Genomic DNA, 14,559 nt, shown 5'->3' on the forward strand with positions numbered 1-14,559 from the left:
GCCTTATGGCAACTTGATGATTCTATTGCGCTCATCTTCTGGCACCACCCAGGGGAGACTTGGTCCTGTACCCAATGCTTAACTTATCTCCATTCCACTCAACTACTCGCAATTTCGTGTGATATAGTGGGCGGAATATTATTATATGAGACAATTCAATGCAGACGTCTTTCCAAATTTGGCAGATCGACAGGTAATCGGTGAGTTAGCACGATAGTTGCTATTCAACAACTCGACAACGTCCCATCGTCAACGCCTGCTATGAGAATTTCCCATAGCAGACGCCAACGAAATGACGTCATCGAGCTATCGATCAACTACCCTGGTTATCGCCTGGTACCTTATAGCACGATGCTAGGAGGCGAACCGGAAGAATCGATGAGCTACCTCCCCCACAGTGGCTGCCGAGAAACACGACTTAGAAAAAAATCGGTACACACAGACGTATTCCTATTTCGTCGAGCTAAGTCGAAAGTCGGTTTTCCAAGCTAATAGATAGCCTTAAAACGCCAGAATGTTCAAAAATAACAGTATAACAAAACATGTATAGTTAGTAGTAAGTTTCATTCCTATGCTTTGAACACTGGTGTCTGCTGTTCATGGGATTCGCCTTCATTTTGCTCTTGCGTCTCTTCAGTCTACGATTTTTCTCCGAGCCCCTCTATCTCTTCTTCTGTTTATTGTTTCGTTATTGTCCGAAGATACAACTCCAAGCACTATGTCGGCTTACGTACTGCTACCACTCTGTTCTATAGACACTGTATACAGTGTCTATACTCTGTTCTTCGTTCCGTTGTAGCTTTTCTGACTGCTTCCGGGGTTACCGCTTGAGCAGTAATTCGTCCGATGCCCCTTCGTCATGCATAAGATACATTTAGTTTATTCCCGTCATAACATACATTCTGACTGAGAAAATTAAGTGAGCCTGTCTGTTTCTCTTTTTCACCTTAGAATTCACCTCAGAATTTCTTAGAACTATAATTTCCCAACTCAAAATTGTCTTGGAGATCTGGACAGAGTTTCTTTAGAGTTTTTCCCTTGATTTTTAAGGAATCCTCAGCGTTTCTTTTGAATTAACATTTTAATTCCTTTTAAATTTATCCTACATTTCCGGCAGAATTCTATCAAAAATCAAGCGGCCCTAAATAACATTGACAGATTCTCTTCGTCGATTTTCTCTTTGCATCCCCATGACCATGTATATATATTTTTTGATTTTACGGTTTAGCGACTTTGCAGTCAATTTAATTGTTTATAGGAAAGTTTGAACATACTGAGAGGTAAGCACATATCATCGGTAAGAGACATGTGTGTGAGAAAATTTGCGAAAAAATCTAAGGGCACCGGTGGGATTCGAACCCACAATTCCCATTCAGTACACGGGTGCATTGCCAATTATACAACGGTGGACCTATGGTCTACGGATGTATTTGGCTAATGACATTTGAGTTTCGAATCCGTTCCCCACCCTAGTCTTTTTGTGCAAGCGTTCTCTGATACACAACAATCGTCTATTATCGACGATATGTGCTTGTACCGCAACCACTCAGTATCAGTCGATGTGAACAAACACAGCTCATTTTTGTTATTCATCTTACATGCTGAAATATGTCCAGTACAGTATGACTCTAACATTTTGAGCTGCCGGCCTCACCTCCGACCACCGGGCCGTAGTTGATGAATATCAATTACTTTTACTTTTTGATTTTACGGTTTAGCGACTTTGCAGTCAACGGATTCGAAACTCAAATGTCATTAGCCAAATACATCCGTAGACCATAGGTCCACCGTTGTATAATTGGCAATGCACCCGTGTACTGAATGGGAATTGTGGGTTCGAATCCCACCGGTGCCCTTAGATTTTTTCGCAAATTTTCTCACACACATGTCTCTTACCGATGATATGTGCTTACCTCTCAGTATGTTCAAACTTTCCTATAAACATGTATATATATATTTCCAGCTAATGTGAACACATTAACGCTATTATCTAGCACCTAACACAGTTTTGTAGCCAATTTATTAAAGACAGAGAATGTCGACGAAGAGAATCGCTTGAAATCTTTAAATTGTTAGATTCCTGACAATTCTTTCAAGTTCCAAAACCTTGAAAACTTTTCAGGGTGAAATCTTGGATCTTGAGTTTTTTTTTTTAAGATCCACATTTTGAATTTTTCAGTTCCATATTGATGTTTTCGAAATCTTGGATCACAAAGGTTTTATAATGCACAATCCTAGTAACAGTTTTGGTTTTATAAGGGTTTTGCGCAGACCATTATTTAGACTTGTTAAATGCTTTATACCCTTGATCAAACTTGTTACTTGGGAAATCTTGGAAATTTTCTTAAGTCCCAAATTTACTGAATACTTTCGGACGTATCAGTTTTTATAAACTGGCGTAACTGGCAGCTCGCCCACGCATGCTAACACTACCATCAGATAGGGGAAATTTTCCCCTACCTGCTGGTGGTGCTAGTATGCGTGGGTGAGCTACCAGTTACACCAAAACTGACGATCAAATGCATTGTTTACAACAGCTGATACTTCTTCTTCTTATTAGCATTTCAAGCTTATTGCTTAGCGCATATTAGCTTATTGCGTGCCCTCAACTTAGTGTTCTAAATGCACTTCCACAGGTATTGATTGAGAGCTTTCGATGTCAATACCAATGCATGAATTCGTATATTGTGTGGCAGGCACAATGATACTCTATGCCCAGGCAAGTCGAGAAAATTTCCGAGCCGAAAGATTCCCTCGAGGCACCGGCTCATAAGCTCAAAAGCTGATACGTCCCTTCGAAAAATTAATCGATATTTTTTTAAATTTGATGAAATTTTTGAGCCTTTTGAAGTATTTTATTTTATAGGGTGATGCGTAGTATGACGATGCAATTTTTTCAGCGGCAAAGATGATGCTCAATCCTTTGTTATTACGATACCGCGGATTTGTTATCAGACTTCTCATGGCGCGGATTTGCATATCAGATTAAGTCAAATCTCTCGTCAACCCTGTGCTTCGTTTCACTGTAGCTACCCGCGACCGGGGAAACGATTCTCGAAGCATGCTGAATGCTGGTCAGTTTTCACAGTTATCGAAAGTGCCACTCCAGTTGATGAGGTATTCATTTAGGGTGACTTCAATCTGTCAGGCGTTTCGTGAAGTCCATCTCATAGCGGTTTCCTGTATCCAAATCCTGATAGCTCTTCATTTCACGGAGGAGCTATTAGTCTTCTCGGCAACTACAGCGCAGCAACGCTTTCTCAAATTAACCATGTAGTTAAGGAAAATAATCGTAGTTTGGACCTCTGCTTCGTGAGCACTCAGGACAGGGCTCCATTAATTTCATCGGCACCTTGTGCACTAACTAAGCTAGTTCCGCATCACCCTCCTCTAAATGTCACTATGAGGACAAACTGGTGTGTGTGTGTGTGTGTGTCATCCTCTATCCCTCACCCAGCCGGGGGCGTTGGACAAGTAGAACTGCGAATAATTTGATCAAATCTCATGCTCCGTAATGGTGCCCTTTATGTTGTGAAGACTAGTACTTCAAAAAGGGTAACTTTTGAGGCAAGACATGGTATCCTCAACAAGTTAAGGGAACAGGATGCACTAAATGTCCACAACAGGTACAGCAAAACATCACATAGACGCCCTTATTCACACTAACTACTCAGGGGGTAGAAGGTCAAGAAGAGCCACCGCCGCCAACTAAAGCTTGAACCGGGTACCTGGGACTCCCACGATATACCCGCGGCAATGGTCAGCAGACGATGCCCTGTGCGTATTTAGTATGTAATATGTTTTATTTGGATACACAAAATGTTTGAAGCCATGCGTCATCTAAACCATAATTTGCATCACCACAAATACACTTGTCAACAATCTTCAACTGGAACGTACTCACCAAATCACTTCACCCGGGAGCGCATTCCCGATGCTTCCACGCATTTTTTTTCCCTCCACTCCAACCACACAACAACCAAATATCACTTTTCGTCACTTTTCTTTTTCAAGTCACTCCGTGTACAAAAGCAATGCACATCGCAAAACCCTGACAATAGATCAGCGCACTTTCATCACCGCGTATAAACAGAAATTAAAATTTTCACTCGCGGTGCCACAAATTTCTTGTCCGGGAGAAACAATCAAACCGCGCCAATTTTGCAAACATGATGAATCATGTTTTCTTTCTCGATTCTAAAACTTCTCGGAAAGCGAGAAACCAACACTCACACACGTATAACCGTCCGGGAGGCAGAGTGCCAGCGCTAATCCGGCAAATGCAGCCGAAAACTATGAAAGCGAATGCACGCACAAAACAGAGAACGAACTTTACACACAACCGTATCCAAAGGCGTTAGAAACTCGACATGTCACTATGAGGACAAACTGGTGCGTGATTTCGACGATTATCCTGCTGCTAGATGTATTGTCCAGCATGGTATGGGAGAACATCCTTGATCCTGATGACGTTGAGGCTGCAGCGTAAACCTTTTAAAATGTCTTGGCAGATGTCATTGTCACCCTCCCTGGCAGACGAGAGAGCTACGTTGGTTGAAGTCAATCAAGAGAGCAGCATTGAGAAGATCTACGAAGTATCGCACGCTTCCTCTGAAACTTCATTATTTGAGGCTGAATCACATGTACCAGCGAGTCAGTCGTGAATGAATCTCAAGTTTCCAACGCTAACTTAAGCTACACCCGAAATCCATTTGATGTTAACACTGAGATGATTTCCAAGGCCGCGACTTTGCCAAGTCATCCTTGAATCCTGGACCTGATGGATTTCCATCTGTATTTTTGAAGAGACATATTGCTAGCTTGTTAATTCCGCTTCATCGTCTATTCTGGAAATTTTCGCACATGTTTCCGGACACAAAAAGGGAAGGAAACGAACTGTGGATAACTATCGAGAAATTACATCGTTAAGGAGATTCCTTGTAGAGTCCACAAATAGGCTATAAATGCACTTTCACCTTCAATTTTCAATTACACAAATATCGGAGCTCCATTTCACCTGAAATTGCTACCGCAGCAAACGTGGAGTAACAAGTGGTAGCAAGAATAAGGATCTCACAGCGAATCACCTTAAGTGCCGTTTCGAAGCTATTCCAGCCAGGAACCGTTGCTGTCCCATTGGGGTTTACTGTCTGTCGCTCTACAACCACCAATCTGCTGTGTCTCACATCGTATATAACCGAAAGACTGTTGGATCGGGTTCAAACAAACGTTATTTATTCAGACCTATCCGCAGCATTCGACAAGTTGAACGGTTGAACCATGCTATTGCGATTGCTAAACTCGGTAGGTTCGTTGTATGCGTGTACCTTACTGGTCGCCAACTAATGGTTACCATAGGAGATTGTAGATCAGCTAGCTTCTTCGCTACATCAAGTAAGGGAAGAAGGGGCATAGTGAGCATCCCGTACTTTGTCTCTGGATCTCCAGTTGCATGAAACAAATCAACTGGTAGTAGGTTCAATATCATTATGATATTGATCCTACCACCAACCAATTTGTTCCGAACGGCCGGAAGTCCAAGCTGGTGCACGGGATGCTCACTATTCCCCACTTGTTCTCTATGCCCTCTTACCCCTATACCTCAGGGAAGTCATCTGGTATCGTTGATTTTTCTACTGTACGAAGTGCATCATATGCAGATGACCTCACCACCTCCTACGAATCCGCTCGGTTGCTGACTGTCATTCAACGTCAGCTGAATGTATTCGCTAGTTGGTGCAGTTTAAACAGAATAGCAGTGAACCCAGTCAAATGGTCCGCTGTTGCGTTCTCACGTAAACAACAACCCCGATAATATTTAGCTATGACCTGCTTGGCTCGACAATCGAACGCGTGTATCAGGTTGAAGACTTGGATGTGATCTTGGATTAGTAGCTATCATTCAAGCAACACATTGCATATGTTGTCGATAAGGCGTCTAGAACTTAAGGGTTCATTTTCAGGGTAGTTAAAAACTTCCCCAACGTTAAACTTAGTGTCTAAAATCTCTCTATACTTCGATTGTTCGATCGACGCTTGAGTATTGTTCAGCAGTTTGGAACCCAAACTACTATAAAATGGTTCCGAGAGAATCGAATCTCGGCTCACATTGCGAATCTTGAAACGAAAAACTTTTTTTCCGCTTCCGTATAACCGCAACTATCGCAACCACAGCCGCTGCTTTCATTTCGAAGACATCCGGAAATCAAGGGATCTTCCTCCTCCAGACACCCCCGCACGGCTACCAACGAAGATCTCCCCCCAGTAGCCAGGGTCCACTGGCATGCATAAAAATGCTGGCAAACACCATTACCGAAAATCGAAAGCCGGATTAAGGACAGGTTCAAAGCCGGAGACAATTCCGTGGCCATGAAAGGACTGTAGGTGAAATGTTAGGAGAAAATACCCCACGCACACTCACCGATACACGGACGGATCTCGCTCTCGGGCCGGGGTCGGTATCGGTTTAGCCGGAAACATCACACCAACCAGCTGCAGCTTACCACCGCAATGTTCTGTCTTCTCTACTGAAGCTGCTGCCATCTTCATCGCTGCTACAACGCTCTCCGACCGACTGATCCTGGTCCTCACGGATTCGCACAGCGTCCTACAAGCCCTGACATCCGAGGACCCGACTCATCCCTGGGTACAGGCGACGATGAAGTCCGCGCCACCAAACATGGTATTTTGCTGGGTTCCGGGGCACTGCGGAATACCAGGCAACTCTGAAGCTGATTTTCTAGCTGGGGCAGGACCATCTGCTCCTTGCTATACCAACGAAGTACCGTTGCACAATGTCAAGCGCTGGATCGTGAGCAAAGTACGGGAAGCTTGGGACGCAGAGTGGGCCCAAAACCGCTCCCTCTTCATCAGACGGGTCAAAGGGACGACGAGGGAATGGACAGAACAGTTGAACCAGCGGGATCAGAAGATAGTGTCGCGTTTGAGGACCGATCACACCAAGATCTCGCACAATTTCGGTGGAACGCCGTTCCACAGAACATGCGTCGGTTGTAGAACTCCAGCCTCAATCGAGCACATTCTATGCGTACCTGCGGGAATTCCACGGGCTTCCAAATAGCATACGCGACATGCTGGGTGATGATCCCTCCACACTGGCAGCAGCAATGCGCTTTTTAAAGATGCTGCATTGTATTTTAAAGTTTAGTCTTTTTTAATTCCTTTCGGCTGTTGGGACATCTCTGCCTGGTGGGTGCCCTCCCGGTGTGGAGCTCTGTCTTATTCAGATTATAATGTTGTGTCTTTAATATGTTGTGTAAATGTACGATCGAGCCAGGAACCAATTTTCGGTTGAAGTAAACACTGTTAAAAACTACTCTGTTGGGGTCCTCCTTCTGAGGCCCCACCTTTCATGGACTAACCTACGGCTAAAAATCTCAAAAATAAAGTTTAAAAAAAAAAGGTGAGCCGAAAGCAGTCGAACTCCGAGAGTAATTTCAGAGGATCGCCCGATGCGGGTTTCGCGTTCGCTGACGGTGGTCTGGTTGGCTGTATTCCTAACTACTCCACGTTTCGGTGATGTCCGAAGCATAATCGTACTTTAGTGTAGAATTGCCTTTAAATATTAAATTAAATATTAAAAAAAACTTTACTGACCTGCGTTGAACTTTTAAAATGCTGCAACACTAATATCCCCCCCATTTACAGCTACAACAGACGTGGCGGTTACTACAACCGTGGTCCGCACAACTACCGCAACAACCAATACCGTGGCGGTAACAACTACCGGGGACGCAGCAGCGGCAATCGTCTCAACCAACCCAACGGTCTTCCTCACAACACCAGTCGCCTCAACACCAACCAGCAGCAGCAGCAACAATCGCAGCAACAGCACCAATCGCAGCAACAGCACCAGCAGCAGACGCAAGCGCAATCCCAACAGCAGCAACCAGCCGCCATAGAGGTTGCAGCGGGTATGTTGTCGCATTCAGTGGGCTAATTTCTACAGTATAATTCACAAACACTTGTTTCCCCTCTCTCTCTCAAACACAGGCAAATAATGCTACAAAACAACTAAGGATGTACTTTTACTTTTAAAAAGCTGACCAGAGTTCCGTAAAAGCTTATCACCAAATAGAAGCAGATCAAGTAACAGAAATTTCAGAGCATGAAGAGACCCTGTTGAGAAGCAACACAACCAGCTAAACTCCCCGTGTAAACGTAGTTGGCATCCTCCTGTAAGATTCGGAAACCTTCGATGGCCGCTTCCTCGCCGCCGAGAGACCCTCCATCTTCATCAACTGACAGAAAAGGACAAACTGTGTGAATCGTTACGGATTCGAGAGAAGGCGTACGGCATTGCTCACCTAGGGTTAAAGAATAAGCATTCGCAGCGCCACTCGCTGCAATGGAAGCGATGGAGAGTGCTCGAATCTAGAAACCGTATTTGCCCCTCGTCGCCGCCGCCCACCAATCTTCGGAGCATCAGGGAAAACAAAAAACGAGGACAACGTCGAACGTGTGTCCCCACCCCCCAAACTTCCCTTTCCCACGGATGATGCCGCCCGAAGACCGCGCTCGGCTGTGGACAGTGGGAAATACGCACATAGCTACTTGAAACAAAATTGAATACGAAATTGGAATCGCCTTCTTTCCCTTCGATTCAGGCGCCCACCGTGTGTAAATGTGTTTACGTGTTGAGACGAGATTTGATTTTCTATTGCTGGCAACAGAAAATATTGTCATCGTCGTCGTCGTCATCAAATGGAAGATGAAGTTCCTTTCTACGGCAGGAGAGGGAAAGACAAGCGGCGAGTTCGAGAGTCGACAGAAGGAATCAGCAGCCAAGTGAAATCGTGTGTATGTGTACAGAGTAGTAGTAGGTCATCACCGGAAGAGGACGGATGACGGAGAAGCTTAATAGGTAAATTTTGAAAATTGTGGAAATCTATTATACTAAAAGAAGGGGAGCTAGCGCAAAAACAGGAGCGGAACCAATATGCAAAGAGGAACTTTGTAGAATTTGAAGTAGAAGAGAGGTGAATGGGCAATTTTTTTTTGCGCAAAGAATGGATATAATCTTTAAGCTAATATTGAAAAGGTGGATGCTACAAACTAATATAACACTCCCTTCAGCCGTAGAGGCGATCAAAAAGTGTGAAGAAGAAATGACAAATTGAATGATGCAAGGAGCAAGAATTTAGGAATTAGAAGAAACATCGATAGATTTTTGGATAGAAACGAAGTTCCGAGAAATGAGATGAGAGATGAATTAGATAATTTCAGCGAGAGCCTGAGAGCAGAATGCCGCCGGATTACAGTTTATAATTATTCAAGCCAATATACAAACGTTATTGAAATTGTTATTCAACTACTGTGTGTGATAGAGTACTTAGGGAGACGGAAAGGAGAAGACGAATGCGCGGTGTGGAGATTTTTCATTAATGTTTAGCAATTTCCTCACTTACTAGTTTTTTTTGCCTTATTATTTTCACTTTTAATTTTAGTTTTTTTTTAATCTAACCAAAAATGCATGTTTTTTCCTTGAAGCGCGAGGAAACTTTTGTGCGGTTGTACCTAGTTTTCTTTATTTTCCTTCCTACGACTGATAGTTTGAATTAAGTAGTTTTGTTTCCGGTCTCCGGCGGGGGAGGGAGCGGGCTCTCGCGACAAGTCCACTCTTAAACTATAGAATGTTATTTCAACAGGTATACCCGTAATCTCGCATAGCATTTCGGCGGAGAGAAGATTGTAAAACCGATTTTTTTTTGGAAGAGAGGATTGATTATGATGAGAGTGGAAAATATGTAATATGTATGATTACGATAATAATATTGAATAATTATTAATATTAATATATTGAAAATGGAAGTGGAAACAAGTGGATTATATGAGGAGGAATCATTTCGGAAGAAATGCGTCACGCTGAAAGGAGAAGGGGGTCTAGGGGAACTGTTGTTTGGTAAGGTGAAAGGGCTGTCGTCTGTTGCTCTGGTAGCTGTGTTGTAGATCTTTATGAATACTTCATGCTTTTCTTGTGTTAATTGCAAGTAAATGTTACTGGATTGTGTAGTAATGGTTAAGTGAATTGGTGATAGACTGGATGCATGTTTCGATGTTTTATTTGTTTCATAAAATGAATGAGAGCAATGCATTCTTGAAAAAAAAAAACTGTTCTTTTTAACTCAGGCAGTCGAACAAACAATAGAATTAACTAATTTACATTAATTACTGATGGTCTCGTAGTTAACATACGTTCAACATAGGACCACCAGGCTTGCTGGAGGTTTTAAAACACTCTTGTCCTGCGAGCTCAGTCAGCCCTCAACTCGAGTGAGTGGCGGCAGGAATATGGAAGAAGTAAACAAAAGTTTCCCGAGACGGAGGGAGAGTGAACTTCAGCGAGAGGATAATTTGACGTGAGGTGTGCTTTTCGAGACTCCGGATGACTTTGTTCGACGCAAGAAGTTCAGAGTTCACCCAGAGTGAGAGTAAAGCAAACCCCACACGCATCAATATATTGACGCGAAGGGGAATTATTGACAATAATATTGATGAGGTGAATTCAGAAATATTGTCAATCTCGATATATTGACGTCAATATAGCATGTATTGACAATTGGAGGCGAACCAGCCCAAGGCTGAAAGCCTCATTAATAAAGTTAAATAATAATAATGTATTGACAATACGATTATTGTCAATAAAAGCAATCGTGTAGGGTTCACTTAAGAGCGTGTGATAGAAAACATGAACATGAATCAATCTGAACATTGCATTAGGGGTCCTAAGTAACATTGATCGATTCTCTTCGTCGACTTTCTCTTTCGTTAATAACATGAGCACATAACCGTTTCTTGATGTGTTTGTCATATTAGATGCTAGATAAAAGCTTCTTTTATCGATCTGTGTGCTGAAAATACCTGGGAATGTCTACATGGCCGTGGAGATACAAAGAGAAAGTCGACGAAGAGAATCTGTCAATGTTACTTAGGACCTAATGCAATGTTCAGCTTGGAATGGCAGCAAACCTCACTCTCATTTTATGACCCTTCGCTCACAAGCTCTGAAGCTCAGTGGAATGATTTGGCAGTAGACATTCTACTTCTCAGAAAAATGCTACGCTCGGCTCATTTCAAACTCGCGAGCGAGGCTCCATCAAGCCTGAGGACCACCATTGTCGTTCGTCAATTGAAGATTGTGAGCACATTGAATAATCCATTTCCATATTCTGTAATTTAATTTTTAATTTATTTGCGCTCGAAACCTTGAATCCCAAGTCACCATTTTTTTTATAAACATTGAGCTGTCCATAATTATGATGCACTGTTCAAATTATAAGGTATGCGAATAAAACGTTTTTATTGCATGAAGTGTGGTAATTTTGCCTCAATCCGCGTCTACGAAGCTCATGTAATTCTTAACTCCTGTGGGAACTTCCCATAAGCAACTGTCGGTCTCTGCATGAAACATGTCGGATTGTTCCTTATTCGGCCACTCCACCGAAAAATCACATGTCCTGTGCATGAAGACGCTAATATCAAAATACTTCATGGAAGCGTACAGTAACTTCACGGAGCCACAATCAGGTGATCAGGATGCCGTTGCAAAATGATGTTTCTATGTCAGCAAGGTTGAACAATGCTGCTCCTTTTTGTCTGTAGGAAGCTCACCTCTGGTCACCATTTGACGAACTAACTTAAGCATGTCATGAAGATCTACCCATTAATCTCAGTAGGTTCATAGAGGTAGCAGTCACACCATACCAAATGAAGGAACTTAGACCGTACGAAACCCACATCGGAGATGAATAAATCTTGGAGGGAGAGATCCGCCACCCACACAAACACGTACATGAACAGAACTAGCTAAATCATAAACAAAAGAAAGAGCAACCAACTGGGCATCGACTAAAAACATAACAATTAGGGAAAATCCAGTCGATCGAGAAACCTTTATATATAAAACTATTAGTTTACACAACTAGCTCTAACTCGTTTTTTTTTTTATTATTTCATAAGAAACTGTGGAACTTAAATGGGAACGGAGGCATACCTATAAAGCTGGCTAAAACTCCCGGATCGCTGCGGGTGCCTAACTGCCTGCTCAGTTGCGATCGCCGGGATGATTCAATGAATTAATGGGAACGACATAAAGCTAAGGATCCAGTCAATGGAAGAAGAAGGCCAAAAGAAAACGAGTAATGATTAATTTTTTTTTTTGCTGAGTTAGAGAACGAAGGGAAACCGGATCCGACCGATCGGAGATACCTATTAACTAAATATATAAGAAATTTATAATAAAGAAGAGAGAAGGCGATCATATAGGCGAGAGAAGTCATTTATACCGATAACAATCGATGATGCAGCAGCGCGCGAGAGAGAGCGAGTGTGGATTATGGAGAAACGCTTAGGAGAAGCTAGAATGTCACACAATCAGGTGTCGTGGTGAGAATGGATCGAACAATGGAAATTATTTTAACAAAAAAACGCATACACACAAGCGTACATTCACAAAACACAAACACACACGAGTCCATACATACATAATAACAGACAGAAGGAATAATTAAAAAAACGGAAGAACGACAGCACTAATAAATAATAGAAGAAATTGAAACCGTGATGTAAAATGTACAATATTAAAAAAAACTGATATTAACCTGTAAGCTGAAGTTAATAAGAGACGAAGTGATTTCCTCAATATTTAGCAAAACAGAAAACAAATCGTCACATTTGAAATACGAAAGAATCAGCATATAAAGTAAACAAAGCCAAATTCGGTCCAATAGGTGCGCGCAGCGAAACCGGAAACAGATATAGCTGTAATTTTTAGCATTTGAGAAAGAGAGAGAGAGAGAGAAGTACGGATGCAAGAAAAAACAAGTCTCTGTTCCATTTGACAATTTGCCTGCCGCGGCGGCGAATTGCGCGGGTAGCTCTTAACATGTCGTGGTTCCACTTTGGGACCAAGCAATACTGTGTGCGAATCGACACATTCGCGTTTTATCTACCAGGCTACCCCAGACAACTAATACAATGTAATGTTTCGGTGAGTTCAAAACACAAAATCCCATTCATTCGCTTCCTGTTGCATTGGATCTATAAACAGCAATCCCCCCTCACCTTACCGGAGAAGAACAGCGGAATTTCTCCTTTTTCATGAGGGGCGAAGGGAATGTTTAGTAGGATCCCTGCACGTGGAAATTCATTTATTAAACCTAACAATAGTATACTCTATTTAACACCGAACCCTAAGTAGCGCACAATGACAATGCTCCATTATCATAATTATGGTTAGTATTTTTTTTTAATCCTAAAAGTCGCTTAAACCGGAAAAATGGTGCTAGTCAAGACCTGCAGTCAAAGATCCTACTTGACTTTTTGACAATTGTTTTGGTTTTCTCATGGTCATACGAAGGTCTTAGCGACGACGACATGCAACATTCATCACTCAAACAGGAGTGCATCGTCATTGTTCGCTACTGGTAGGCAGTTCTATCTCAGAATAAAAAATTCGACGCTAAATTGTTTTCTGTAACTTTTCGTTCAATTTGAGTTTCTCCAGACAAGTGTAATTGTTCGAATAACTCTAAATAAACTAATCAAATCAATTTAATTTATTCGTATCGAAAAAGAAAGTAAGGTAGTAGTGTAACAGAGTCCCATCAATTTGATTTACCGTCTGAAAGGATGATTTTTTGTTAAACAAAAAAAAAACTTAATACAATACGACGGTGGTACAAGGTTCATGACACGGAATTAGATTATGCCACCCCATCCAGAAGCAGTTGATCAATTGCCTCACATATTTTACCTGATGCAAACTTTCCTGTGTCTGTATTCCACTTAAAGCCGGAAAATGCTGATACAACATCCGTAGTTTACACTACAATTCCTATTCAATATCATTGAAGATAAAAATGCACGAGAAAGATTGTATAAACTACATACACACAAGCACACCGACAAAAGAATAGACTAAAAAAAAACAGAATCATGAGAAACGATATTCGGGTCTATTTTTATTACCTACCACTACAACACCAGAAGCAAGAAAGCCATCGTGAGAACTGAGAATCGGATGGTGATGTTTTTTTCTAAACAAAACAATAATTAATAAATAGTCACCCGCAGCAAAAAAAAAACTCAAAATAGGTACAGGTGAAACTCAGTTGTGTAAACAAGTAAACAGTAACAGCAAAGGAAAGAAAGAAATATCAAACATTATAACTTTATGGTTGAAAAAAGAAAACAAAATACAAGAGAGTAAAAAACAAACACATTTGAAACGAAAAGAAAAGAAATACAACAGAAAGCAGAGTTAAAAAATATATGAACTCTACCATTAAAACAGAAGGCAGCTGTGTGTTGTTTGAACGTTCTAAACTATCCGAACTGAGTCCAACATCGGAAGCAATGAAATGCTCCTTAAACCCTTAGAAAAATGCTCCTTTACTGCTTGAGCTTGATTGACCGCCCACGGTTGCTACTCTGTTATTGCCAGATCAGCTGTAATTACACAGAGAACCAATAGACGATGCTTGGGACTAGCAATCATCCTCAATGTGTAAAAACTGGTGATCTTAAATTGGGCAATAC

General features: G+C 41.9%; 1 protein-coding gene across 8 annotated transcripts in view; it reads left to right on the forward strand.

Annotated features, from left to right (window-relative positions):
* Positions 1-14,316, forward strand: part of tral (trailer hitch) — a 38,967-nt gene extending 24,651 nt beyond the window's left edge. For all 8 annotated transcript variants that reach the window (XM_065217997.1, XM_065218000.1, XM_065217999.1 and 5 more), the window contains exons 8-9: positions 7,669-7,934; positions 8,014-14,316. In XM_065217997.1, the coding sequence (XP_065074069.1) occupies positions 7,669-7,934; positions 8,014-8,021 (274 nt within the window). In that variant the 3' untranslated portion in view covers positions 8,022-14,316. The remainder of the gene's footprint in view (positions 1-7,668; positions 7,935-8,013) is intronic.
* Positions 14,317-14,559: the final 243 nt, after the last annotated feature.

Source organism: Ochlerotatus camptorhynchus, unplaced genomic scaffold, assembly GCF_037179485.1.
Source record: "Ochlerotatus camptorhynchus isolate MF236.1 unplaced genomic scaffold, CSIRO-AGI_Acam_v1.1 ptg000082l, whole genome shotgun sequence".
Lineage (NCBI taxonomy): Eukaryota > Metazoa > Arthropoda > Insecta > Diptera > Culicidae > Ochlerotatus > Ochlerotatus camptorhynchus.